We start from the raw sequence: 25,637 nt of genomic DNA, 5'->3' as shown, positions 1-25,637 counted from the left end.
TTATCCATGTTGACCAAATGTGTCAAAGGCCTCTTACAGATGGAAGGGATGTAGGTGAGCCTGAGGCACAGCAAGGGGAGATGGAGGAGAGGACCATGCGTCAGGAATGAGGATGACCTGTGGGAGGTAGGAGAAAATGGAGCACAGCAGCTCCCTAGAGCCCCCGCCCCCAGGAATGCAGCCTTGGCTTTAGTCCAGTGCTATACAGTCTGGAGGATTCTGACATCCAGGGCTATAAGATTATAAAGCTGTTGGAGTCAAGCCGCGACATCTGTGATAATATGTCCACAGCAGGATGGTGACCCTGGAGGGAGCCTCTGGGTCATCACCACTCCAGAAGCAGGAGGCACAGGAATTTTCTTGACTAAGCAAAATCACAAGCACTCCAGTTTCATGAGGTCACCTCCAGACTTGCTCTAGACCAGTGGTTCTCAGTCTGTGGGTCGCAACCCCTTTGGAGGTCTCATATCAGATATCCTGCATATCATATATTTATGTTACAATTCATAACAGTAGCAAAATTACAGTTATGAAGTAGCAACGAAACAATTCAAGGGTTGGGGGTCACCACAATATGAGGGACTGTATTCAAGGGTCGCAGCATTAGGAAGATGGAGAACCACTGGTCTTACTGTTGCTACATTGATCATCTCTACTCACACCACGGATATCTTCATATTTATTATGGAAATGCCCAAGATCCCTCCAGGGGTCCCATAGTAGTATATATAACAAATACAAAATTCTAAAAGAGTCCGAGTTTCAAGGCACATGTGTACTCCAAGATCTCAGATGAGAGGTGCAAGCTTGAACTTTGAAGACCCATTCTAGCAAGTGTGTGATGGATATTGATTAGAACACACGACTGAGTAAGTTGGAACCCTGGGCTCGAGGGATAGCAGGAAGAGCTGATGTGTTGGTACTTAGGTTGCCATGGAAACATGTGAAGAACAATGAGAACCTAGCAGAGGTGACTGGCAGCTGGGGTTGGGGTCAAAATGGGCTTCCTAGAGGAGACCTTGCAATTTCCAAACTCCAAACTGGCTCTGTGACCTTCCCTTAGCTTCCTCCTCTGTAAAATGCAACTAAGGGAGCTGTCAGTCAGCAACGCTTACTGTGAAGATACAGCCAGTGGTTTCTTGTAAGATGCACGGGGCAGGGGCAGGCACCCAGGAAGCTGAGCGCCAGCAAACAATGTTAATAAGACGAAACTGTTCGTAGTCACACAAATGACTGAAGCTAAAGAAACCGCTGATGTGTTTCCTAAATGTGCTCCCAGCCTCCCAGGCCGGCTTTTTCATCTGCAGCACTAATAATCTTCCCGAGCAGACCTGTCAGCAGCTTCGCATGACTTCAGTATCTGCCTAATGGGCTGCAGATTTAGGGGTTTCATCTCTCCCAAAGCTCTTAAGTGCTTTAAAGCACGGGGCACTCCTTTCAAGGCACTGGGTAGCTGCAGCTGCCCAGGAATGTGTGGGATGTTGGTCAACTGCAGTCACTCTTCCTGGGGAGGCAGGGTGAGAAGTTGTCCACCCTCACACCAGGCTACAGCTCCACCTGTGTGGTGAAAGTAAGACGGAGGAGCCGTTTCCCCACCACTGGGCTCTGGCTGCCTCGGTTTCTCTATGCACTGGTTTAGTTCGCAGAGCGCCCTCCCTAAGGCTCCCAGGTATGGACCATGCTTCCCTTGTATTCCTAGCCTTGGCCACTCCTTAGACGAAAATAGTGGCCACTTGAGGCGATTGATTCCTCGTCTTGTTTCTGTCGCTTCTGTTGTGGTAAAGTGGCATAGACCCATCCTTGGGTACTGTCAACTGCAAGTTCTCAAGATTTTGTGTGTGTGTGTGTGTGTGTGTGTGTGTGTGTGTGAGAGAGAGAGAGAGAGAGAGAGAGAGAGAGAGAGAGAGAGAGAGAGAGAGAGAGAGAGAGAGAGAGAGAGAGACCCTGAGAGACCTTTATCTGATTTAGTCGGTCTGGAGAGGCCTCTGTGATTTTCTTAAAAGCCCTTGGGTGTTACACATGCTCCTCTGACTAGCAGAGTTTGAAAGCAAAGCCCGGCGTTATCTTCTGTTTGGCACCTCTTCACTCTTGTGAAGCTGTCCTTGTCAGCCCTATCCTGAATCACGTCCCCAGCTCTAAGCGCTAGGTTCTGCCAGGTGCAAGAGCAGAGGCCTGAGTGGTGCAAAGTTGACCTGAAGATTGACTAATCCCGACTTTAATATTTGGAATGAATTAGTGCTTCCTAGTATGATTTTTTGAAATTACATATTTCGAGGTTCTAAAATATACACTTTATAAAATCTATAATAAAACATAATATTTTCTTATAGAAATTCTAAATTTGTCATTTTATGTTAATGGGTTACTTTTCTTCTTTGTTCTTGGCTTCTGGGAATATTATGGAAGACTTAACCCGACTGTTGATTGAACTATTCTGCGTGTTTTATTCTTGTTTTCCTAAGGATTATTGTTCTATGAAAACAAACATTCAGCAAAGCTTACTTTTCATTGCTCTTGTAACAGATCACTTACAACCTTGGGGTTGGTGATATCATCGCTGGCAGACCAGGCCGCTGGCAAAGGCAAAAACAAATTTGTGCCTTATCGAGATTCGGTCCTCACTTGGCTTCTTAAGGTAATGAATGTGTTGACCTAGGATTCGTATTTGTCTACACTTCGCTGTGTCCAGGGTGACAGCTATAAAGAAGTGGGCAGGGCTACCCAAGCACACAGCACTGTCATCCTGATCCTTAATGATGCACAGTGAAGCTATTTTGTAGGGCGGGTGGGGATGGCTCAGCAGGTAAGACCGCTTGCTTGGGTAAGCTTTAATACCTGAGTTCGAATCCCCAGCATCCATGTAAACAGCTGAGCATGGAGAGGAGTGGAGCTCCAGAACCCCAGCCTTGCTGAGACACCCAGCTTCAGGGTCAGTGACACACACTATCTCGGGGGATTAAAAGTGACAGAGAAAGACATCGTTATCTTTCTTCTCCTCTTTATGTGCATGCCCACGCACACACGCCTGCACACTCATATGCACGTGCCACACAACAGCATACAGACACAAATTAACACTACTTTGTAGTGTTTTATTCTGTTACAATGTCCTTTGACAGGTACTACTTATTGCTATAAATATAGACAGGCCACATTTCATCTTTTTATAAAATTATGTGCAAAATTTTAACGCACTCTCACTTTACATTTTTTTTTTAAGTCACGTGTGGCTAGGTCCTGCTTTTTGTCACGTGCTGTCATGAAGTGGTATTCAGCAAGGTGCTATTTGAAATTCTTTACAGGACAATTTAGGAGGGAACAGCCAGACTTCTATGATAGCGACCATCAGCCCGGCTGCAGACAACTACGAGGAGACGTTGTCCACGCTAAGATACGCAGATCGAGCCAAGAGGATCGTGAACCATGCTGTGGTGAATGAGGACCCCAATGCCAAAGTCATCCGAGAGCTGCGAGAGGAAGTGGAGAAACTGAGAGAGCAGCTCTCGCAGGCTGAGGTAACCCATCTGCCGTGCCCTGTTCCTGAAGTCGCTTGACTTGGGTGTCTGATGGGTCAGGGTACACTGCCTTGCAGCCCTAGGTCAAATCTGTGTGATTCAACATTTCAGTGTGTGCTGGTGTCTGCTCTGGGCTAAGAGACATCGTAAAGAACAACATGACTAACACTGACTCCTGCCCTAGCAGCTTACAGACAAGGAGGGAAATGATGTCATTCCTGACACTCCCTAACCGTTTGCTTCAGTCCGTCACTTGGCCCTTGTCCTTCCAGTGGGAAATTCTAAGAACAGCGTGTTGTCGGTGTTTTGTTTTTTGTTCTAACTAGCATTGTAGATTGTTTCCACAAGACTTTCATAGAGGTTAGCTGTCCTTTCCTTACTCTTGGAGCTTGGGTCTTGTTGATAGAAAGCTTCCTAAGTGGTTACTGTAGCTACGGGACATTTATGGATGACACTGTTGATTTCTGTCTTATTGGCAAACAAATCTGCTTAAAATTAAACTTTAACATTTTTTTTTCAGTCTTTAAATGAAACACCGGTCAGCCTTTATCGCTTTTTTCCTCCAGATACTGGCCTTTCCCCCCCTGCCCCCCGCCTCTTCTTTAAAGAAGAACAACCATGTCCTCTTCCATTTGCTTTGATGAGCAGATGTCCAAGGCCCATGCTGACAGTGTGTGACTTGCTTTGGAAGGACCATTAATATTTGCCAAGGAAGGACATAAGGATGCTGAGGTGTAGCTCAGAACTATGTAGAGCATGCATATAGCGGGATACAGGATGTGCAGGGCGCCGTGTTCAAACCCCAGTACCACAGACAAAGCTACCACTGTGTATGTTTTGCACATATAGCGGGATACAGGATGTGCAGGGCACCGTGTTCACACCGCAGTACCACAGACAAGGCCACCATTATAAATGCATAATGCTGGGAGGACTGTGAAGCTTGACATCTGTGGTTTAATTTAAAGGCCATGAAGGCCCCCGAGCTGAAGGAGAAGCTGGAAGAGTCTGAAAAACTGATAAAAGAGCTGACAGTTACGTGGGAAGAGAAGCTGAGGAAAACGGAAGAAATCGCACAGGTGCGCTGACGGGTTGGCTTAAAACACTGTAGTCTCTGCCACCTGGTGTCTCCCCTGGACGGACACCTGCCTCCTCCAAAACCCTTCCTAAGGCTGCGACCCTTTAATACAGCTCCTCATGCTGTGGTGACCCCCCAACTATGAAATTATTTTCATGGCTACTTCATAACTGTAATTTCACTACTGTAATGAACCATAATATAATATCTTATAGGCAGAATATTTCATTGTGAAAGGGTCCTTTGGCCCCCCCCCCCCCCACAAGGTTGAGAAGCACCGCCCTGGGGCCTTGCTCTCTCTCTCTGCCGAGCTCATTTTAAAGCACCAGCTTCACATCTTTCAGCAGTCTGGGTGTGGTCCTGTGCTGCTGAAATACTCCATCGAGGAAGCAATGCTGGGGAGAATTTCTTTCCTCCTTTCTGCTTCTCCTTGGAACAAGAGTCTGCATTATGATTGTTTTTGTTGTTGGTTTTAAAGATCTCTTGACAAAGTATGGCATTGAAAGCTCTGATTGGTGGAAATTGTTTTAATGTACAGCACAGTAGTGTTTTTTTTTTTTTACCATTTGATTCTTTGTACTCATGAGAAGATGCTGTGTGAGCATTTACAGGATTATGTCACAAAGGCTAATACAGCAGGAGTTTGGAATCACTCCATCACTCCACACCGTGCATCTCATGAGCATAGCCACCTCTTGTGTCTTCTCACAAGTATGTATGTTTTCATGAGACCAGGACTTTGTTTTATTAGCTACTACGTTCTCAGCCCTAGATCAGGCCCCGCCACATGCTAGACTCTATTGCGTAAGTCTTACATGGACAGGCAGGCCTATCATTGCAGGGTCTCTGCCTGCTCTTCCAACCCCATCTCTCACTGTTTTCCCCCTTTGCCCCGAATCTGTGCCCTGTGCCCAGAGTCTGACTGCTCTGCTGTGACCACTGCTCAAACAACTGACCTTGCTCCTTGCTGTTGTTTCATTCAAATGCCCCAAGATCTATCTCACACATAATCTCAGTCTGCCATGTTCTCTCAACCCACCATGATGCCCCTTCTAGGAACCCATGCAGCCCTTTGTAGCCCTCCATGGCACACTGACACTCTGTTTTGTGTTCTAGTTATGTGGTCTTGTCCTCTCTCCCAGACTTTCAGTATCTTACCAGCTTGACATTGTGTGTGATTCACCCTTGGTGCCCTGTGGCACTGTCATGTCCTGCAGGCTCTTAGTAAACTCGGTTGAGCCGACGAGAATGTGTCATCTCTTTGGCATTGTCCCCAGGAACAGTGACTTACTCTTTCCATGGATACGTCTTGTGAGTAGAACAATAAAGCATCTCTGCTTTTGTCTGTTTCCCTGACCAGGAGCGACAGCGGCAGCTAGAGAGCATGGGGATCTCCCTGGAGACCTCCGGAATCAAGGTGGGGGATGACAAGTGCTACCTCGTCAACCTGAACGCAGACCCCGCCCTCAACGAGCTTCTGGTTTACTACTTAAAGGTGAGAAGGCACATGAGAGACAGACTGCTCTGGTCTTGAATCACCCCAGCAGGGCCTGGATGCCTGCTTCTGAGCATTTTTGCCTTTTGTGTCCAGCCTCACCCTCAATAGAAGTAAGACAGTGGGTGGTATTGTCCCTCACCACTGCTCATGAGAAACAGCTTTTGTTTCCCATGATGCCCTCAAGGGCAGGCTGCAGAGGGGACAACGCAGGGTACGCCTGTAAGGAGATGGACCCAAGTATAAGGTGACAGAGTTATGAGGTGCCTGGGATCCAACTGCAGTGATTCCAAGGGGCCTTGGAGATCCCTCATTGTAACTCTAAAAAGATCTGAAGTCCCACACAAGCCTAGGCAGACCCCGGGCGAGAGTCAAGAGCAAAGCTCCAAGTCTGTCTTAGCTCTGACCCTGTCATCTGGAAAGGACTTCTGTCCTGTGATCACCCTTCATGAATGGCCTTTTAGCATTGCCATAGTGGCCTCAGTGTGCACTGACCGAGCTGGGAGATCTCCACAGTGGTTTTCCAGCTTCCCAGTGCACTTTTGTGTTGGGCCTAGGTTCTGTGTTGCAGCCATCTATATGAGTGGCATTAAGGCTGGCGGCACTGAAGAGCAAGCACACAGCTGTCAGTTTGCAGCGCTATGTTATCACGGATCTGGTGCCAACAGAAGCCCTGCCATTCCTGCATGATACCACGAGAAAGCGGGGATGGACAGCATGTTTGTCCCGAAGCAGTGTTGACCTCATGGATCTCCTGAAATAGCAGGAGATGTTAGGGAGTTTTTTTGGGCTATATTTGTAAAACTACTGTACAATTTTATTAAGCACAAAATGGGACATCAGAGCCAGGTATGGTAGTAAACACTTGTAATATCAGTATTTGGAAAGTGTAGGCTAGAAGGATTGAGAGTTTAGGCTCATCCCCCTACATAGCAAGTTAAGGGCTAGCCTGGGCTGTGTGGGACCCTATCCTACCAAAGCACAGGACTTACTCTCTTTGGAAGCTAAATAAACACCTTGTTGAGGATTTTGATGCCCTGGGGGTGTATAACACGCAATGGAGAATAAACTAGAATCAAAGCAGATCTTTTTCTTTCCACCTCTTTCAGAGGTAGAAACATGATACAGCTAGCCCTTGACCTACTCACATTCCACGAGTCAACTTAGGGTTGTTATTTGGGGAGAAGGAATTGTTTCTGGACCGGGGGGCCTGTGAACCCAGGGTCCGGTGTGTAGTAGGCAAGCACCGTGCCACAGGGCTGTATCTCCAACCACAGGCATCTTCATTTGAAAGACCAAGCTTTACATTTTCTCCATTGCAAACAGAAGTAACACCTGCACAGCAACACTTTGTACAGCAATATTGAAAGCCACTCCGTGAATGAGCAGGGACGTATAGTAATTGAGTCTCGAAGAGTTTCCCACCTCATGTCTGAGACTCAAGATAATTAAAACTACATGGGTCTGCGTCTGTCCGTCATATAACCCACAGCCCTCACTACTCTATGGAATATTGGCATTAGAAACACGCGTGCGCATGTGGAGGTCAGAGATTGCTGTCATGTCTTCCTCAATCACTCTCCACCTTAGTTTTTGGGATGGGGTCTCTCAGCTGTACTGGCTGGCCAGAAAGCCCCTGGGAATCCCCATGTCTCTTACAGGCAGACACTGCCATGTCTGGCGTTGTGTATGGATAGATACCAGGGTCCTCTTTACCAACTGAGCTGTGGTCTCAACCCTGAGGTAGGAGAGAGTGATACTGAGATAAAACTCTGCACAAGACTGCTTCTTAGTGGTTCTGAAATACCCATCTTTCAAAAGGAATCAAGTCAAATAAGCTGAATAAATAATATAAATAATATTGTCTTAGTTTTGCTGAGAGAGAGAGAGAAAAAAAGAAAGAGAACGTGAGAAAAGAGGAGCGAAAGAGAAACTGGTACTTAGGATGAAATGTCATGCTGGGGGGCTGGAGACGTCACTCAGTGGTTAAGAGCACTGGCAGCTCTTCCAGAGGATCTGGGTTCAATTCCCAGCACCCACATGGCAGCTCACATCTTCTGTGATTCCAGTTCCAGGGGTTTTGACACTTTCAGATACACATTGGCAAAACACCAATGCATATAAAATAAAAATAATTAAAAAAAAAAAAAAAAAGAAAGAAATGCCATGGTGGTATCCACTTAAATTGCAAATATTTAATCCAGAATGAGAACTCAGTGTCTGCTACTGTTAAACCCATTTCTTTTTTGTTTTAAAATGATACCTAGTTATTGTTGATCCAGGAGAAGGATTTTTATTTTGGGTTTTTTGTTCGGTTGATTGGTTTTTGGTTTTTCAAGACAGGGTTTCTCTGTGTAACCTTGGCTGTCCTGGACTTGCTTTGTAGACCAGGCTGGCCTTGAACTCACAGCGATCCACCTGCCTCTGCCTCTCAAATGCTGGGATTAAAGGCGTGTGCCACCACACTGGCTAAGAGCAGGTTTGGTAGAGTTTAAATAAGCACTTAAAAAAATTGTGTCAGGTAAGCTTTTGGCTTTAAAAATATTATCGCATGTGTTTATCTATCTATCTATCTATCTATCTATCTATCTATCTATGTGTGAGTAGAGGCTAGAAGACCATATTCCTTCGTGGGTGTTAGACTCAGGTCATTAGGCTCGGTGATGAATTCCACTATCCGCTGAACCATCACACCAGCCCAGCCTTGGCTTCGGATGCTCTGGACCGCCTGTGTAATTCATTTCATATCGGCCTATGTACACTACCGATTTATTCCAGTTGCTCGTGGGTGTCTCTGGTTGAGTTACTTGTGAACTTGGTTTCCTCTCTTCGATTCCATGTTCTAGGATCACACCCGGGTGGGTGCCGACACCTCTCAGGACATCCAGCTCTTTGGAATAGGGATTCAGCCTGAGCACTGTGAGATCGACATCGCCACAGATGGAGACATCACTCTCACGCCCAAAGAAAATGCAAGGTAGGTGGTGCCTGGGTCGGCGGGAGGGGGGGGCTTGGAGGGGGGGAGAAGGAGGGGAGGGGGCTTACCCCTATCCCTTGTTCTCAGAAGGAAACTGGCCCTTTCTCTTCCCTTGCTTCAGTTGTGTCAGAGTTAAGGATACACTGGGTACCCTAGAGGATTTACTTTCTGATTACAGAGGGTGTATTAGTTACCATTCTCGTTGCCATAACCATAACCAAAACAAGCAAACAAAAAACCAAGGGAGGGCCTTATTTTGGCTCACAGTTTGAAAGGATACAGTCCATATGACGAGGAAGTCATGGCGGCAGGCATGACTCATGGGAGTGACACTGAGGGCATGAAACAGCTGGCACTACCGCATCTGACGTCAGGAAGCAGAGAGTAACGGATCTACGGATCTATGTAGACACAGGGTAGCTTTATCTCCTAAAGCCCGCCCCCAATGACCCACTTCCTCCAGTGGGCCTCCACCTCCCAAATTCCGTAACCTTTGGATACAGCACCACCCACTGGGGGATATTGCATACTCAAATCATAACAATATATTAACTTTGAGGAGTAATAGCTCACTTATTAGCGCTATCACATCAAAGCCTTAGTAGCCAAGACTAAACTAGCACACTGAAGTGGTATATGCTTTCATGCATGAATTTCAAAACTTCAGGTTTCAGAGTCCTGTCGAGACCAGGACTTTCCTAATTAGAAATTGTATTAAAAAGTGACTAACAGTAAAGAAAATATCTGCCACATTTTGTCATCAGATTTCCCTCACAATTCTTTAGGGAATTTACTTTTAACTAGCTACCTTCCCACACCCATTTTGTTTCTGAGTTACCAGCAAACTTTTTTTTTTTTTTTTGAATGAGCTGTTAAATATGTGTATTTTTGGTTTTGTAATGCTGTACTCCCTCTCTTTCTGTTGTGTTTGTGTTCGTGTGTGTGTGTGTGTGTGTGTGTGTGTGTGTGTGTGTGTGTGTTACGGAGTAGAGATCAGAGGACAGCCACAGGTGTCAGTCTTCAACTTACCTTGTCTAAGGTGGAGTCTCCTGTGTACGCTGAGCTAGCTGGCCTGGGAGCATCTAGTGATTCTGTCTCTCCCTTCCTTGTCTTCATGGATATGATAAGAGCACAGCTGTGTGTCACTACCCCCAGCTTTACATGCGTTCTGGGAGTCTGAATTCGGGTCCTCACACTAGCTTTGCCAATGAGACCTCTCCCCAGCCCCAGTTTGTAAATGCTGGCAAACTGTCCTGCTGGTGACAGTGGCTGGACTTGGCTGGCCTTGGCTCATTGCAGAGACCCTGTTTCTCATACTCCTTCAAGTGTTTCCCAGAATGCATCCCATTAGGAGAATGTTTCGGTCACTTCTTTGAGTCTCAAGGCTACTGGCTTCCGCTCACCTGGCATCTTCTTTTGTGTTCCATCAGGTCCTGTGTAAATGGCACCCTCGTCTGCTGTACTACCCAGCTGTGGCACGGTGACAGAATCTTATGGGGAAATAACCACTTTTTTAGGTAGTGACTTCATGCTCTCTAGTGTTTTCATTTTCATTTGTTTCTGTTGTCTATTTAAGTATAAATCAGGCTGCTTTTTTTTTCTTTTTTTTTTAATCTAATGATGAAATCCTCCTACACACACACAGAATTAACTTACCTAAGAGAAAGCGGCGGGATTGGCTGAAAGACTTTGAAAGAGAGACGAGTCCTGCAGAGCATGATCTGGATGCCGCGAGTGAGGCTTCCTCAGAACCAGACTATAACTATGAGTTTGCGCAGATGGAGGTCATCATGAAGACCCTGAACAGCAACGGTAAGACGTGAGCTCCAGGGGCAGTAGCGCCTACCTACACCATCCCATGAGGGACACCGATACATAAGCAGGGTCTTCACACAGAGGCCATCAGCAAGGAACAGCCTCAATACTACAGAGAGAACTCAGGTAGAGCCAGGAAGTATGCAGATGGCCCCTGTTAGTGACCTCTTGTTTCTGAGCAAATTATGATAGCATTTCCATTGACTGGAAATATTTACTAAGTGGATTTTCTTTTAATCAAAATTTCCAACATTGATCTTATCATTTTTGCGAGAGAGAAAAGGTCCCCGAGAAAATGTGGATGCAGGAATTTTGAATAGAATCTAACAGGTACAAAAGGTAACGTTTGCTATAAACTCAGTCAGAAATTAGACCTCCAAAGAATCTTACTTAACAAAATAGGCTCAGGTACCCTTGGTAAACACGATGCTTAAAGTGAACCATTCTCCAGACTGTTTACCCGAGTAGAACAGTGCCTCCCTTCCTCCCCCAGTCACCTGAGTGATGCTTCTCCCGAGGTGCTCACACACTCACACACACGCGTACACACACACACACACACACACACACACACACACCCTGATACCCTGCAGATCAGCTGGTGGCCTCAGAATTCCGTCTTCTGCTAGGTGGCTTCCCAACCATAAGCCTGTCTGCCTGGTGGTCGTCCCCGTGGTGGTCCTACTTGAAGATCCTCTTCCCTCTCTTGTGGTTTCAGACGAAGCTGGTCCACCAACACTGGGAGAGAGGTTCTAAGCTACCGCTGCTGCCTTAGCATGTGGGAAGCCCGGCTGGCTTTTAGCACGGCCGCTGATTGGTGTTGCGTGCTGTGAGCTTTGGCAAAATCTAACGGCAGCATTGAAATGAAGCCAAGGTTTTCTGCCTGACAGACATGCTTCTTGATCATGAGTGAGGAATGTTTCTTTCCAAAAATGACACCCCAGCTGTATTCCAGCCCTGTTACCTCCCTGCTGTCCTTTTCTTCCCTGCACACCCAGCAGCATAGGACAGTGTCCTCGGTGCTGCTGCTGCTGCTGTTACTAATGGCTTCATTACTGCAGAGAGCATGACAGTTCAGGGAAATGGTGCTTCCAAATGTAGCCTCCATCATCTCAGTAATCAGCTAGAATCACTGGAGTAAGTACTGACGTAAAACCCAGCTCATCTGAATGTAGATGTAAAAGGGGAGCTGGGAAAATGGCTCAGCAAGTCAAGTGCTTGCTGTGCGAGCTTGAGGACCAGCCTGCCGGGCCATAGAGCCCAAGTAAAAGCTGGGTGGGCGTGGCAGCCCTCCTGTCATCCAGCCTGTGGGGAGGTGGAAACAGAACCCTTGAAACAGCTAGACTGGCTGCCTTGGTGAGCTCTGAGTTTGAGCGAGAGACCTGCATTCATGCATAAAGTAGAGAGCCATAGAGGAGAATACTCCATGTCAGCCTCAGGCCTCCACATGCATATACCCATGTATGCACCCCCATGTGCCTCTGAACATTCATGCACACATGTACACAGTCATAGAAATGCAACAAATAAATAAATGAATAAAGTAATAAATAAATAAATAAATAAATAAATAAGTAAGTAAGTAAAGTAAAAGAAAATCTAGCTATGAACAACGGTGGCTTTCCCCCAAGGGCTGCAAATAGATATCAAACGCTAATCTCCTTCCCCAATTTCTTCTGTAGCCAGCTATAAAATAAAGACTGTTAGGGACTGGCAAAAGTCATGAGCCAGTTTCCAACATCTAAAATTAGAAACTTTTTTCCCCCATGAAGATGGGCTTCCCTTCAAACCCCAGTACGACACATTTCTAACGCCTTTCTGATGCCCTCTGCCAGCACTCCTGAACTGTCCACTCCGTGCTTGGGGTGGTATTAGTCTAGTCTCCTTTCATGTCTGCCTGCTGGGAACAGAGTAAACTAGCTAAGAGTTGGCTCTATATCCCCAACAATGGGATCTTCTCTCTGTCCTGGGGCACTTCACTCTTTGGTATCCTGGCTGTAGACACCAGAGTCACTGAATTTTGAAGTGGTTCACTTGAGAAAAGGCAAGTGAAGGGGGTGGGGCTATAGCTCAGTGGTGAAATGGTTGCCTGGTGTGCCCCTTCACTTGCTTTTCCTCTCTCCTGAAGACTGCTGTCCTGCCCATTAGTAGGAATGAGATTTCTAGCTACAAGGGAGATTACAATATTTAATAAATAATATATGCCCCACTCCTCCATACACAAAATGTGATGGTTGACCAGCGGAGGCCCGGTCAAACAGAGCTCCTGAAAAAGATGCTGGTCCTGCAGAGACTGATCCACTGATTAGAATTTCAGGGCTGTGGAGAGACTGGGATGTTGCAGGCCTTTGGCTGGTGCTAGCCCTCTGGAACAGCCATCCCTTGCTAACCTCTATGTCTAAATAGAAGTTATCCTGTGGCTAAATAGATAAAAAAAACCCTTTGCCATCATTAACTTAACAGACCACTAGTGTCCATCAACCTCAGATCTAAGCATAGCATCAGATAGCAGCCTGGGCCTATAGAAGAGCTTCCTCCATCTTGCTGTTCCTGCCTCTTTGATGTACCCACTGATGTATTTCAAACTTGCCTTGATTTATGGCGTTCTCTGTTCTGTAAAATGATAAAACTGCTCCCATGTTGGAACATGGAATTTGGGGTGACCTACATGTGCGTCCTTGTGTCACAGTCATTCAAAATAGCTCCAGAATAAAGTATCTCTTACTTTTATTAAAAATGAAAAAAATGAATAAAATAGATTCTAATTAGTAATGTAATTTGCCTCTGAGATGCCCCAGGACAAAACCTGATCTCTAATGACACAACCAAATAACTGGGGTCTGCCATCTTAATTCCCCCACCACTCTTTTTCTTTTTCCCCCTCCAGCACTGAGGAATGGCACCCAAGATTGACCTCTGGCCTTCACATGCACACCTCTGCACATGCTCCCACACACACAAACATGCATGTACACATATATGCATACTCATTTTTAAAAAATCAAAATAAAATGTAAAAAAAAAAAAAAAATCAGAGAGAGGATCAGAGGTAAAGGAGCCTATCCTCTGAGCAGAGCTGTGTGTGAGGAGCCGCAGGAGGCCACCTAGGAGCCCTGCCTGGGAGGCCCAGGTGAGGGACTGAGTTGCTCTCTTCCCTGTATCTGCATCTTGGTCTATGGCCCCAGCAGAGGCTCTGATTGGCACTCTTGCTGTGTCCCTTTGGCTGCTGGTGCAGTTTTAAGCAGCCTCAGTCACTCGGTCTCTTGTTTGACAAATAACCTGGCTAGAGATCCTGCTGTGTCAGCCACTGGGGCCACATGTGTTTCTGCAGCATAGCAAGCAGGAATGTGAATTAAATATGTTCTTCTGAGCCAGGCATGGTGGCACATCCTTTAATCCCAGCACTTGGGAGGCAGAGACAGGTGGATTGTGAGTTCGAGGCCAGCCTGGTCTGCAAAGAGACAAAGAAAGTTCCAGGGCAGCCGGGGCTATTTCACAGAGAAACCCTATATTAAAAACCAAACTATTATTATTATTATTATTATTATTATTATTATTATTATTATTATTATTATTTGTGTGTTATATTTATTATTGTTGTTATTATTATTATACAATAAAATAAATAAACACATTCTTCTGGACCTGGGCAGTAAAACTCAATAGCATTAGTTCTCGCTGAGCTTGAACAAGGTCCAAGGTTCAGTCCCCAGTATGTCATTCAGGATTGTGTCACAAAACCCTATAAAACAATTTCTAAACGATGGAAACTGATGCTGCTTTGAAGTAATGAATCTGGAGCAGCCTGCTTGTTGGTTTTGAAGACCCTGTTCTTTGATGAGTGCTAACACAGAGTGACTTTGTGGATAGCTGCATTGTATCAACCTGTTCATCAAGTTGATGTCTTGCCCTCGCTGACTAGCCAGCTTCCAATCTGAGCTCAAAACGTGGTGCTGTCACTGGTTGCTACGTGACCTTGGTCATCTATATGGTTCTTCTGAGCCCCAGTGGAGCTGGGGGAGCTGCAGGGTTCTTTGGAGATGATGCATGCAATGTCAGTCTGGTCCCTGCACCTGAGATAAGGCGGGAGAGTCACTGTTGGCATGGTAGCTGTCATTTCTTATTAAAACAACTCACAGAGTCTTGTAATTATATGAAAGTGCTTGGTTTTTGCTTTGTTTTGTTAACTTTATTTTTAAGGCTAATATATTCTCTTACATGCTAATATAGAAAGAGTACTGTTTAGGTTTATAGTACAAATTGATTGGCTATTTTGGAAGAATCTGTCAATAACCATGATCGTGTGATTTTAAAAACTCCACAATTTGCAAATTCTTTCTGGAAATTAAACTCTGGGAACAGTTGACCAGGGCTATAGCACAGGTAGTCAGGATTTCTGGGAGATGCTCACTGTGACAGACAGTTCTCCCCTTCACCACGTGGTTGTCAGGCGGATTCCTTCTTTGCCGGCTGCTCACTTGGGGTTGTTCATGTACAATAGCCTGGATCTGGCATCCAGCTACACTAGTGCCCTGCCCAGCTAAGTGGCTCCTCAGAGTCAGGTCCCACCTGCATACACTACAGCCAGTCACAGAGGTGCTAAGGTGTTGTCTGTACCTGCTCGCCCAATTGCAAGTTCTAGATCCCTGGACCACTAAATTGCCGCCAAAGACATGTCCGTGTCTCTCTCTCTCCCCCTGTCCTTCCCCCCCCCCCCCCCCCCCCGCTCTATCTGAAAGTTAAATGTCTTCTTAGGCATTAACACCTGAGAGAGTTTTGTGCCTCATACCTAATCAACATGTTCAATTTTCAAACGTATGCTGTGATTATTTCCACCCCATGTAGAGAAGTTCAGGAGTAGGGAAGCTTGTGGTGAGCAATTAGAAGCCTGTCTGTCACACACAAACGCCTTGTTAAATGTGTGTAGAAGTCATGTGCTGTAAAGGTCAACTCATTCATGCTCCTAACCCGGTGCTGCCCTGGTTTTCACAATGGTTCCACAGCCAGTTCCTCCCCATCAAACGCTGGGAGGTTTGTGAATCGTACAAGCACACGAGCATACGCTCATCCTGCTGAAGAAGGTAACGGTGGGGAAGTTTACAGTTAGCTCAAGTGTTACCCGGAAGCACGCCAGGAGGATTCCTCTGTGAGCCATCAGGCCTGTCTCAGAGAGCTCAAAACCAGGCTAGATTCTGAGGCGGGGATCGTTTCTTGCTGGGAGAAGCGCTGACTGGCACCCGTGTGGACTCCCACCTTTATCAGCTGCTTACAACCTCTTGCCTCATCTCTTGGCTCCCCAGATCCAGTTCAAAATGTGGTCCAGGTCCTGGAGCAGCAGTACCTGGAAGAGAAGAGGACGGCCCTGGAGGAGCAACGGCTCATGTACGAGCGGGAGCTGGAGCATCTCCGCCAGCAGCTCTCCCCGGAGAGGCAGCCACCGAGCAGCGCCTCTGACCGCCTGGCTTATAGCAGCCAGACGGCCCAGCAGAAGGTGACCCAGTGGGCTGAGGAGAGGTAAGAATGGACCCGAGTCAGGCATGGGGGCTGTGGGGCTAGAGAGCCCTGGAAAAGGGAGTTTGCAGGCCCATTTCTAATTTGGCCTTCCGTGTTTTATTTTAGAGATATCACCCATCCTAAGTGTGTCAGAGTAATGTCAGCTACCACAGACCACCCCTCTCCCCAGATCCCTAATCCTTTACCCTTTGGGAAAAAATAGTGCCAAAGTAGTGGGCTTAGATTGGTGGGCCTTGAGACAGCAGAAGTGTGAATGATTGTTTAACATCGATTAAAGATCGCTGTTAAAGATGCAGACAGACGGTAGGGAGGTGTTTGTTGGATGGCTTGTTTGCTTTTTCTTTCAGAAGGAGGTTTCGGTGCTTAAAGCCAGACCTTTCCCTTTGCTAATTTTGTCAGATGATACTAAGAACAGCCCTAGCCTCAGGGTTGCTGATGGGTGGCTTAGCAGAAACAGAGAGCACAAGGGAAAGTAAGGTGTGTTTGGAAGCTTGTGAGCAACTGTTTTGTTGAGTCTGGAAGTGACTTACAGAGGGGTCAAAAGAATTTAGACTAGGGCTGGAAAGATGGCTCAGAGGTTAAGGGTACTGACTGCTCCTCCAGAGGTCCTGAGTTCAATTCCCAGCAACCACATGGTGGCTCACAGACATCTATAATGTAATCTGATGCCTTCTTCTGGCCTGCAGATGTACATAATAATATATACATATACATAATAATAAGTAAATATTTTTAAAAAGAAAGTTTATTTTAAAAAAAGAATTCAGTCTAAGCGTTAGATTGTGAGAGACAACAACCAGGGCCTGTGAGAGACAACAACCAGGGCCTGTGAGAGACAACAACCAGGGCCTGTGAGAGACAACAACCAGGGCCCGTGAGAGATGACAACCAGGGCCCATGAGAGACGACAACCAGGGCCCGTGAGAGACGACAACCAGGGCCTGTAAGAGACAACAACCAAGGCCTGTGAGAGACGACAACCAGGGCCTGTAAGAGACAACAACCAAGGCCTGTGAGAGACGACAACCAGGGCCCATGAGAGACAATAACCAGGGCCTGTGAGAGACAACAACCAGGATGTGTGAGAGACAGCAACCAGGGCCTGTGAGAGACAACAACCAGGGCTTGTGAGAGACAACAACCAAGGCCTGTGAGAGATGACAACCAGGGATCTTGGAAGTCTAGTATTTATAAGGACTGTCATTTAGCCGCTGGGTCTTAATAAGGAAGGAAGGAAGGAAGGAAGGAAGGAAGGAAGGAAGGAAGAAGGAAGGGAATAAAAATTTGTGGCAACCCTGGCTGGCCTAGAACTGCTGATGTAAACCAGGCTGGCCTTGAACTCACAGAGATATGCCTCTGCTGTCTAAGGCCTAAAATTAAAGCCATACCACCATATTCATTGCCAGGGTTTGTTCGTTGAACATCAACCTCCAACCCCTCAGGTCTGCCCCCAACAGTAGTTCTCGTGACCTACCTGTGGACAGGGGAGATGGCTTCCTAAAAGGAGTTTTGTTGTTGTTGCTAATTTGGTTACCACCTTCAGACAGCCCTGCCATTCTAGTTTACTTCCACCTCTATGTGTGTTCTTTCCCTCGACGCTGCAGGGATGAACTCTTTAGGCAGAGCTTGGCCAAGCTTCGAGAGCAGCTGGTGAAGGCGAACACCCTGGTGAGGGAAGCTAACTTCCTAGCTGAGGAAATGAGCAAGCTCACTGACTACCAGGTGACGCTTCAGATCCCTGCGGCCAACCTCAGTGCCAACAGGAAGGTAGGCGTGGCCCTGCAGAGTGGGAGAACATGGCATAGTAGACTGGACTCTAGAGGTCATCTCTGTGAGCACATCCTAAGGGGAAGCAGGGTGCAGGCTCTGTAAGCCTTCAAGTTGGGATATACCCCATGGGTAAGCATGCTGGTAAGAATGCCCTTAGAGAGGATGGAAGCAGAAGGGTGGGAGGTGATGACTCAGGAGGCAGAGGCAGGTAGAACGCTGGTCTACAGAGTGAGTTCCAGGACAGCCAAGGCTACACAGAGAAACCCTGTCTCGAGAGGGAAAAATAAAAATGAAAGTATGGAAGCAGAATTTGATGGCCAAAGGACTGAATGGCTTAATTGTTTTCATCAAAAGACTTAAATTTGGGTCTCAGAAGATGGTTCCGCTCACAAGCTTGGTGACCTGGGTTTGATTCCTAGGTCCCATGTAAGAGTGGAATGAGTCAGCTGACTCCACAAGTTGTCCTCTGGCCCCCAGAGGCTCACTGTGCTCACACCTGCCCTCCCACATTCACACATTAAACACATACACAGTGGGGATGGAGAGATGGCTCAGAGGTTAAGACCACTGGCTGCTCTTCCAGAGGTCCTGAGTTCAATTCCCAGCAACCACATGGTGGTTCACAACCATTTATAATGGGGTTTGGTGCCCTCTTCTGACATACATGCAAATAAAACACTCATATAAATAGGTAAATAATAAATAATTTTTTTTTTAAAAAGAAACTTTGCTGTAAGAGAGAAAATAATGTTTTATCTATTTTTTTTTCCTGACCTGACAGCAAGGAAGTTGTGTCTGCAGAGTAGAAAGGGCTCACTCAGTTATCCACTGGGTGCTTTGAGGGACCCAGGTTTGGGTCCTAGTGCACACTTGGTGGCTCATGATTATCTGTAACTCCAGTTCCAGGGAATCCAATATCCTCTTCTAGGTCTGAGGGCACCGGGCACACACATGGTGCACATACATGCATACAGGCAAAACACATACGTACATATTTTTTTTTTTTTTTTTTTTTAAATTTAAGAAGGCAAGATAGGGAGTGTCTTACTGGTTTTGGAGGTCTAAGCCCACAGACATAGACATGTGCATACACTCAGGCTGTGCCCCTTTATTCTATTTTGGTTTTGAGATTTTGTTTTGTTTTGTTGTTTTTGTTTTTCAAGGTAGGGTTTCTCTGTGTAGCCTTGGCTGTCCTGGAACTCACTCTGCAGACCAGGCTGGCCTTGAACTCACAGCAATCTGCCTGCCTCTGCCTCCCAAGTGCTGGGATTAAAGGCATGCGCCACCCCCGCCTGGCTCCCTTTATTCTTTAATATTGATTGACTGATTGATTTAGAGTCTCACGATTCCACGCTGCCCTCAAACTTACTATGTATCTAAAGCTAACCTTGGGCCTCTGACCCTCCTGTCCTCACCTCCCAGATGCTGTCATTACAGGCATGCACTGCCACATCTGTTTTAGGTGGAACTGGGGTGTAACCCAGGGCTTTGTGCTGGGCATGCATTCTGCCAGCTGAGCCACCGCCCCAACCCCCAGGGTGGCCTTTATGTAACAGAAACTTGAAGTACCCTTGCAATTGAACAATAATTAGTCAGAGTGTGATAAATCTGTATGACGAATTCCTATGTTACTATGAAAAAACAGGATCACAAGCTGAGCGTGGTGGCGCACACCTTTAATCCCAGCACTCGGGAGGCAGAAGCAGGCTGATCACTGTGAGTTCAAGGCCAGTCTGGTCTACAAAGTGAGTCCAGGACAGCCAAGGCTACACAGAGAAACCCTGTCTTGAAAAGGCAAAAAACAAAACAAAACAAAACAAAAAAACCAAGATCATGAAGAGTATTCAATAAGGAATTTACTGTGATATAAAAACTGGAGAGGATTTGGGATATGTAATTATGTGTTTATAGGGGCTTGTTGCAATTTAAATTTTTTTAAAAATGTGTTACGTGGCTTTATGTAGGAGAGAGAAAAAGAGCAGAATGTTCCCCAGGTGGTAAAGTTTGGCCATCTTTGTAAACTTACAACCTCACCACAACACATGCAGTCTTTAGCTGTGGAAAAGGAAGCCAGACTCATGTCTGCTTGGCTTTGCTTCGTTGTACAGCGAGGAGCAATAGTGAGTGAGCCAGCCATCCAAGCCAGGCGAAAAGGGAAGAGCACCCAGGTGTGGACCATTGAGAAGTTGGAGAACAAGTTAATTGATATGAGAGAGCTTTACCAAGAATGGAAAGAAAATGTCCCTGAGGTAAGTGGAGCAAAGCATAAAGGACATTTGTCTTTACGAAAACCACAGGCATAGTGTTTGGTCATTTACACCAGGGAGATAAAGTGTGATCTTTAAGGAGTGCCAAGCACGGCACACTCACATGTAACTCAGACAGGTGCACGCAGAGTCCGGGGACACCAGTCGGTGTCATTTTGCTCTGTTTTCACTCTATCTCAAGTGAAAGGAGGAGGAAAGAAGCCCCTCCTTGCTGTCAGTCCTGTGTGCCGAGAAATCAGACCAGCGGAAGCCACTGTGGACGTCATCTTCATCCACATGTACACATGTGCCCCTAGCTGTGTGTGCTCCCAGCTCTGCTCAGGGCTGGGTAGAGTTCTAAATGTAATTGTAGTGCATGTAATGATTTGTTTTGTTTTTAACATTTGATGTTAGTAATATAAAGGAAAGTTTGGTGATGGAGTTGGGGCAAGTTCCAGGGCACGACATGAAACAGGCTATCGGGCACAGGCTGCGGGTGTGGGGTGAGTGAAGCTGAGGCTCCTCTGCATGAGCGGCCGCTAGGAAACACGCTCCACTCATGTGCTGGGTCTAGTGTGGGCATGATTCTGATTTTACTTATTGTTTATTTCTATAAAGGCTTGCACGAAAAGTATTTTTAGTGCTAGTTTGAAATAGCTTGATTTAAGTTGGTGCTTTGTTTCCTGACCTCTCACCCAATGACCTATCCTACTTCTCAGGCCAAGAGGCTCTATGGGAAGCGGGGAGACCCTTTTTATGAAGCTCAGGAGAATCACAACCTCATCGGTGTGGCTAATGTGTTTTTGGAATGTCTCTTCTGTGATGTGAAACTTCAATATGCAGTACCCATTATCAGCCAGCAGGGGGAGGTGAGGACACACCAGTCCCTGGAAAAAGACAGGCATGAAATTGTATTAATCTCTGCTTTGAGGAATATCAAGAAACTCATGTGCATGTATCCGTGCGTGTGTGTATGTGTGTGTGTGTGTTTGTGTGTGTGTATGTTTGTGTATGTGTGTGTTTGTGTGTGTGTGTGTTGATCCTCTTTTGTTTTCCCATGCCCATCTGCCTTGTTCATGTGATTCTTTCTGGAATAAAAGCCTGTTGCCAGCCCACAGAGCCCGTTTCCACACAGCTACATGCCATCATCTCTCCTTAAGCCCTGTAGGCACCATGTCTGCCTGGTGCAGTGTTGGAAGCATGGTGCTTGGCAAATTCCTGTGCCCACCAGTTCTCGGGGAATACTCACTGCATGCATGAGCACACATTTATCCAAACACACTCAATACCTATGCCTTTCTCTTGTGCCAACTGCTTTGCCTAGTTACTGCTTCTGAGTTCTGTCTTTCCGCACTTGGCCTTGAGTTCACTGGCAGCAGAGCGCATTCTTTTTTTTTTTTTTTTTTTTTTGGTGTCCCTGAGGGTAGGTCAATGATGGAGTGACTAGAAGTGACTAGAATACCAAAGCACCGGATCAAATAAATGCATATATAACTATATAAACAAACATAAGACTAACTGTTCCAGTAGAATATGTTAGCTCCCTTGAAGCTGTTCCTTGCTTCTTGAGTTGAGGAAAGTGGATACACCTCAGGATGGTTCTAGAAAGCAGGTTGGGAAGGGACAAATTTGGCCCAGAGTAAGAAAAGAAGGTTGCAGGGGATGGGCACATCTCTGACAGGGTGGGGCTTGAGTCTCCCTCCTGGAAGTGGCGTGAGAAGGAGGGTCTCACACTGCTGGAGGTGGCCAGCCAGAGCCAGTGTTGCCCGGGGTATGCCTGTGCACCCTGAGATGCCCCTGTTCCCTGTCCTAGGTTGCTGGACGTCTCCATGTGGAGGTGATGCGTGTCACAGGAACCGTTCCAGAGCGCGTGTCAGAGGATGACTCTTCAGAGAACTCTAGTGAAAGTGGGAGTCTTGAAGTGGTGGACAGCAGCGGGGAAGTCATCCACCGAGTCAAAAAGCTGACGTGCCGGGTGAGCGGACAGTGATGTGACGTTCAAACTACACGCACAAGGTGATAGGAGTTTTCCATCCAGCACAATGAAAGTTAAGCTGTCTGACAAGAGATGCAGCTGTGAGCAGCACCTTTTCTAGAATAAATCTCTCATGGCAATTGTTTGAAATTCCCCAGACGTGGACATTCTGCCTTCAGTATCTAGGCAAACGTGGTTTCATGATGCTCTCCGCATACCCAAAGCCACGTGGCACTCAAGTCCCTTGTGCACAGCGGGGGCCTGCGTGTGCGTGTTGTCTATGTCCTCCTACACACTTTAAATAATTGCCATGGAATAAAATGGAGTGTGCTGCCAATAGTCTCTACCAATACTTGTTTCACCACAGTCCTAGGTTTTTTTGTTTTGTTTTGTTTTGTTTTTTTAATAGCCTGGTGGTGGTGGCACACGTCTTTAGTCCTGGTACTTAGGAGGCAGAAGCAGGCAGATCTTTGTGAGTTTGAGGCCTCAGTGGTTTGTAGTTTTTAAAAAACGATGGGCTGGGAATACAGCTCAGTCTGTGTGAGGCCCTGAGTTCACTGGAAAAAAAGATAGGTAGGTAGATAGCAATGAATGATCTCAGATACGTTCAAATGATGACTCAGTTACGTAGCCCTGGCTGTCCTTGAATTGGCTCCCTGATTTGATTCCCTCTTAGAGATGACTAAAGTACAGAAAGGTATGTAGTTTAGTATTTCTTTTATGAGAAGTATAATTTATTATTTAAATCTCTTCAGGTGATAATTAAAGAGGCAACTGGTCTACCCTTAAGCCTCTCAAATTTCGTCTTCTGTCAGTATACATTCTGGGACCAATGCGAGTCTACAGTGGCTGCCCCAGTGGTTGACCCAGATGTGCCTTCCCCACAGTCCAAGGATGCCCAGTACACGGTGACCTTCTCTCACTGTAAGGTATGGATGCAATTACAAAGTGAGGTACCAGGCCAGGGGTGACACTCGGTAGTGAGATGTGTGCTGAGTGGGTTAGTCTCCAGCACCAAAAATGACCACAACAGAGTCAACATCAGCTGTGTGATGGCCCTATGAAATTGGGCACACTCTTTTTTAAATCTTTTTTTTTTTTTCTCGCTTTTTTAAAATAAAGAATAAAATGTTTGTGGGATTTTTTTGCTTTGCTTTAGTTTGTTTGGTTTTTTTGCCGTGAACTTCACAACATTACATGTAGTTCTGGTGTTTGACCAGTTTGCCTTCCAACTGTGTGGAGCTTTTTTTTCCCACCTTCTTGAGTGTTTTGTTTTCAGAGATCCCTCATTAATTAAAAGAAAAATGTTTTTATTATTATCTTGCAGTTTTAGAATTTTAGTCATTTTCACGCTCAGTTCCCTTTCTCACCCCCTCCCCCTCACACTGAACCCTTCTTTCCAGTGACCCTCCTAGATTCACACCCTCTCTTGGTGTGTCGCCCACTGAGTTCAGAGTGTCTTGCCTCAGCGTGGGTGGGAGGCTATAGGCTGTCACATCGGCAGCTTACCGTTAGCTACACCAGGGAAGAAAATGGCAACCTTCTCCCCAAATCTGTCAGCTTACAGGAGTCCTCTATAGCTCCAGCAGGCCTAGGACTCACTCCGTAGCCTATTCTGTCCTCCAAAGCTCAAATGTTCTTCCTTACAGATTCAAATACTTTGGGATTATATAAACTGAAATCTGAAAAATCTCAACATACAGTCTTACTCACAAAGATATAACCACCAGGATGTTTCTCTTTTGAATGCATTACTGTTATTTTTATCTTATTTTATTTTCCAAGGTAGAGTCTTTCCATATTACCCATGCTGGCCTTGAACTCATGGGCCTGTCGTATCCCTCTGAGTAGCTGAGACATCAGTTGAACATTCTGTGTGCCCTGCCACGTATTTTAATAAGCTATTTTCTGTGTTCTAGCCTTGCCTTTCTCGTTTTCACTTGCTACCGTCACCTAGTGATTTCTCAAAGATGGACTCTGCCCTCTGTGACGAGGCTTCCCCTGGATGACCTGTCCAGACGGCTTCTCTGTAAATTGTATCTCTTCTTTCTGGCTCTAACTTAGGGAACAAATTCCTGTAAAATGTCACATGTGCAAGATTGTTGGATCTTTCTTTCTTTTTTTTTTTTTTTTTTTTTTTTTTCTGAAAATGAATATCCAACATTTTTTTTCTTTGAGATAGGGTTTCTCTGTGTACCCTTGGCTATCCTAGACTCACTTTGTAGACCAGCAGGCTGGCCTCAAACTCACAGAGATACGCCTGCTCTGCCTCCCAAATGCTGGGATTAAAGGCCTGTGCCACTATACCCGGCTGTTTGTTTTTTTTGTTTCCTGTTTTTAATTAAGATTTGTTTATTTACTTATTCAGTGTATAGGATTATTTTTGCCTATGTGTCTGTATGTGTGCCATGCATGTGCCTAGTGCTCCTAGAGACCAGAAGAGGGTGTCAGAACCTCTGGAGCTAGAGTTACAGGTAGTTGTAAGAGCCATGTGGGTGCTGGGAACCAAACTGGGGTCGTCAGGAGGAAGAGCAAGTGCTCTAAACCATCAAGCCATCTCTCCAGCCCCACACCTACATTTCTTGACCTGTGTTTGCCAAACCACATTCTCAAAATCTTTAATTACAATTTTTACCTGCAATATTACGTAAGTTAGCAAACAAAGTAATAGGCCTTATTATGGCAATTTCTTTTTCTTTTTCTGTGTATAGCCCTGGCTTTGTAGACCAGGCTGGCCTTGAACTTAAGAGATCTGCCTACCTCTGCCTCCTCCCAAGTGCAGAGATTAAAGGCGTGGGCCGGCATGCCTGAATTTTTTTTTAAGTCTCTCTCTCTGTCTCTGTCTCTCTCTCCCTGTCTCTTTACTTATGTATTGGTTTTTGGGGTTTTGTTGTTGTTGTTTTTGTTTTTGAGACGGGGTTTCTTTGTATAGCCTTGGAGGTCCTGGAACTCACTCTGTAGACCAGGCTGGCCTCAGACTCATAGAGATCTGCCTGCCTCTGCCTCTCAAGTGCTGAGATTAAAGGCGCGTACCGCCACCACCTGGCAATTATGGCATTTTCATATTTATGAGTCCTTATACCGTGTTCTAATTCACCCCCCTCTGCAATTACTGCCGTCTCCCGTACTCTTCCCTCTACAATGTACTGGTTTCTTTCTCCTCCTAAGTAATGTTCCCCCCATTTTTGTTGTTGGTGTTGTTTTCCTAAGAGTCTTTTCAATGTTCCTCATCCGTCTTTGGATCCACAGGGC

The 25,637-nt window shown here is 46.0% G+C and overlaps 1 protein-coding gene across 2 annotated transcripts in view; it reads left to right on the top strand.

Moving 5' to 3' along the window:
- The window catches only part of Kif13a (kinesin family member 13A), a 179,727-nt gene that overhangs the window by 110,644 nt on the left and 43,446 nt on the right, over positions 1–25,637 (top strand). For both annotated transcript variants that reach the window (XM_051170912.1, XM_051170909.1), the window contains exons 10-22: positions 2,524–2,635; positions 3,303–3,515; positions 4,484–4,594; positions 5,954–6,088; positions 8,935–9,065; positions 10,496–10,582; positions 10,711–10,877; positions 16,181–16,394; positions 17,999–18,161; positions 20,273–20,413; positions 21,130–21,279; positions 22,224–22,385; positions 23,141–23,314. In XM_051170912.1, the coding sequence (XP_051026869.1) occupies positions 2,524–2,635; positions 3,303–3,515; positions 4,484–4,594; positions 5,954–6,088; positions 8,935–9,065; positions 10,496–10,582; positions 10,711–10,877; positions 16,181–16,394; positions 17,999–18,161; positions 20,273–20,413; positions 21,130–21,279; positions 22,224–22,385; positions 23,141–23,314 (1,960 nt within the window). The remainder of the gene's footprint in view (positions 1–2,523; positions 2,636–3,302; positions 3,516–4,483; positions 4,595–5,953; positions 6,089–8,934; positions 9,066–10,495; positions 10,583–10,710; positions 10,878–16,180; positions 16,395–17,998; positions 18,162–20,272; positions 20,414–21,129; positions 21,280–22,223; positions 22,386–23,140; positions 23,315–25,637) is intronic.

Source organism: Acomys russatus, chromosome 3, assembly GCF_903995435.1.
Source record: "Acomys russatus chromosome 3, mAcoRus1.1, whole genome shotgun sequence".
NCBI lineage: Eukaryota > Metazoa > Chordata > Mammalia > Rodentia > Muridae > Acomys > Acomys russatus.
Note: the sequence above shows the minus strand (reverse complement) of the source record. Positions and strands in the feature narration are given on the sequence as shown.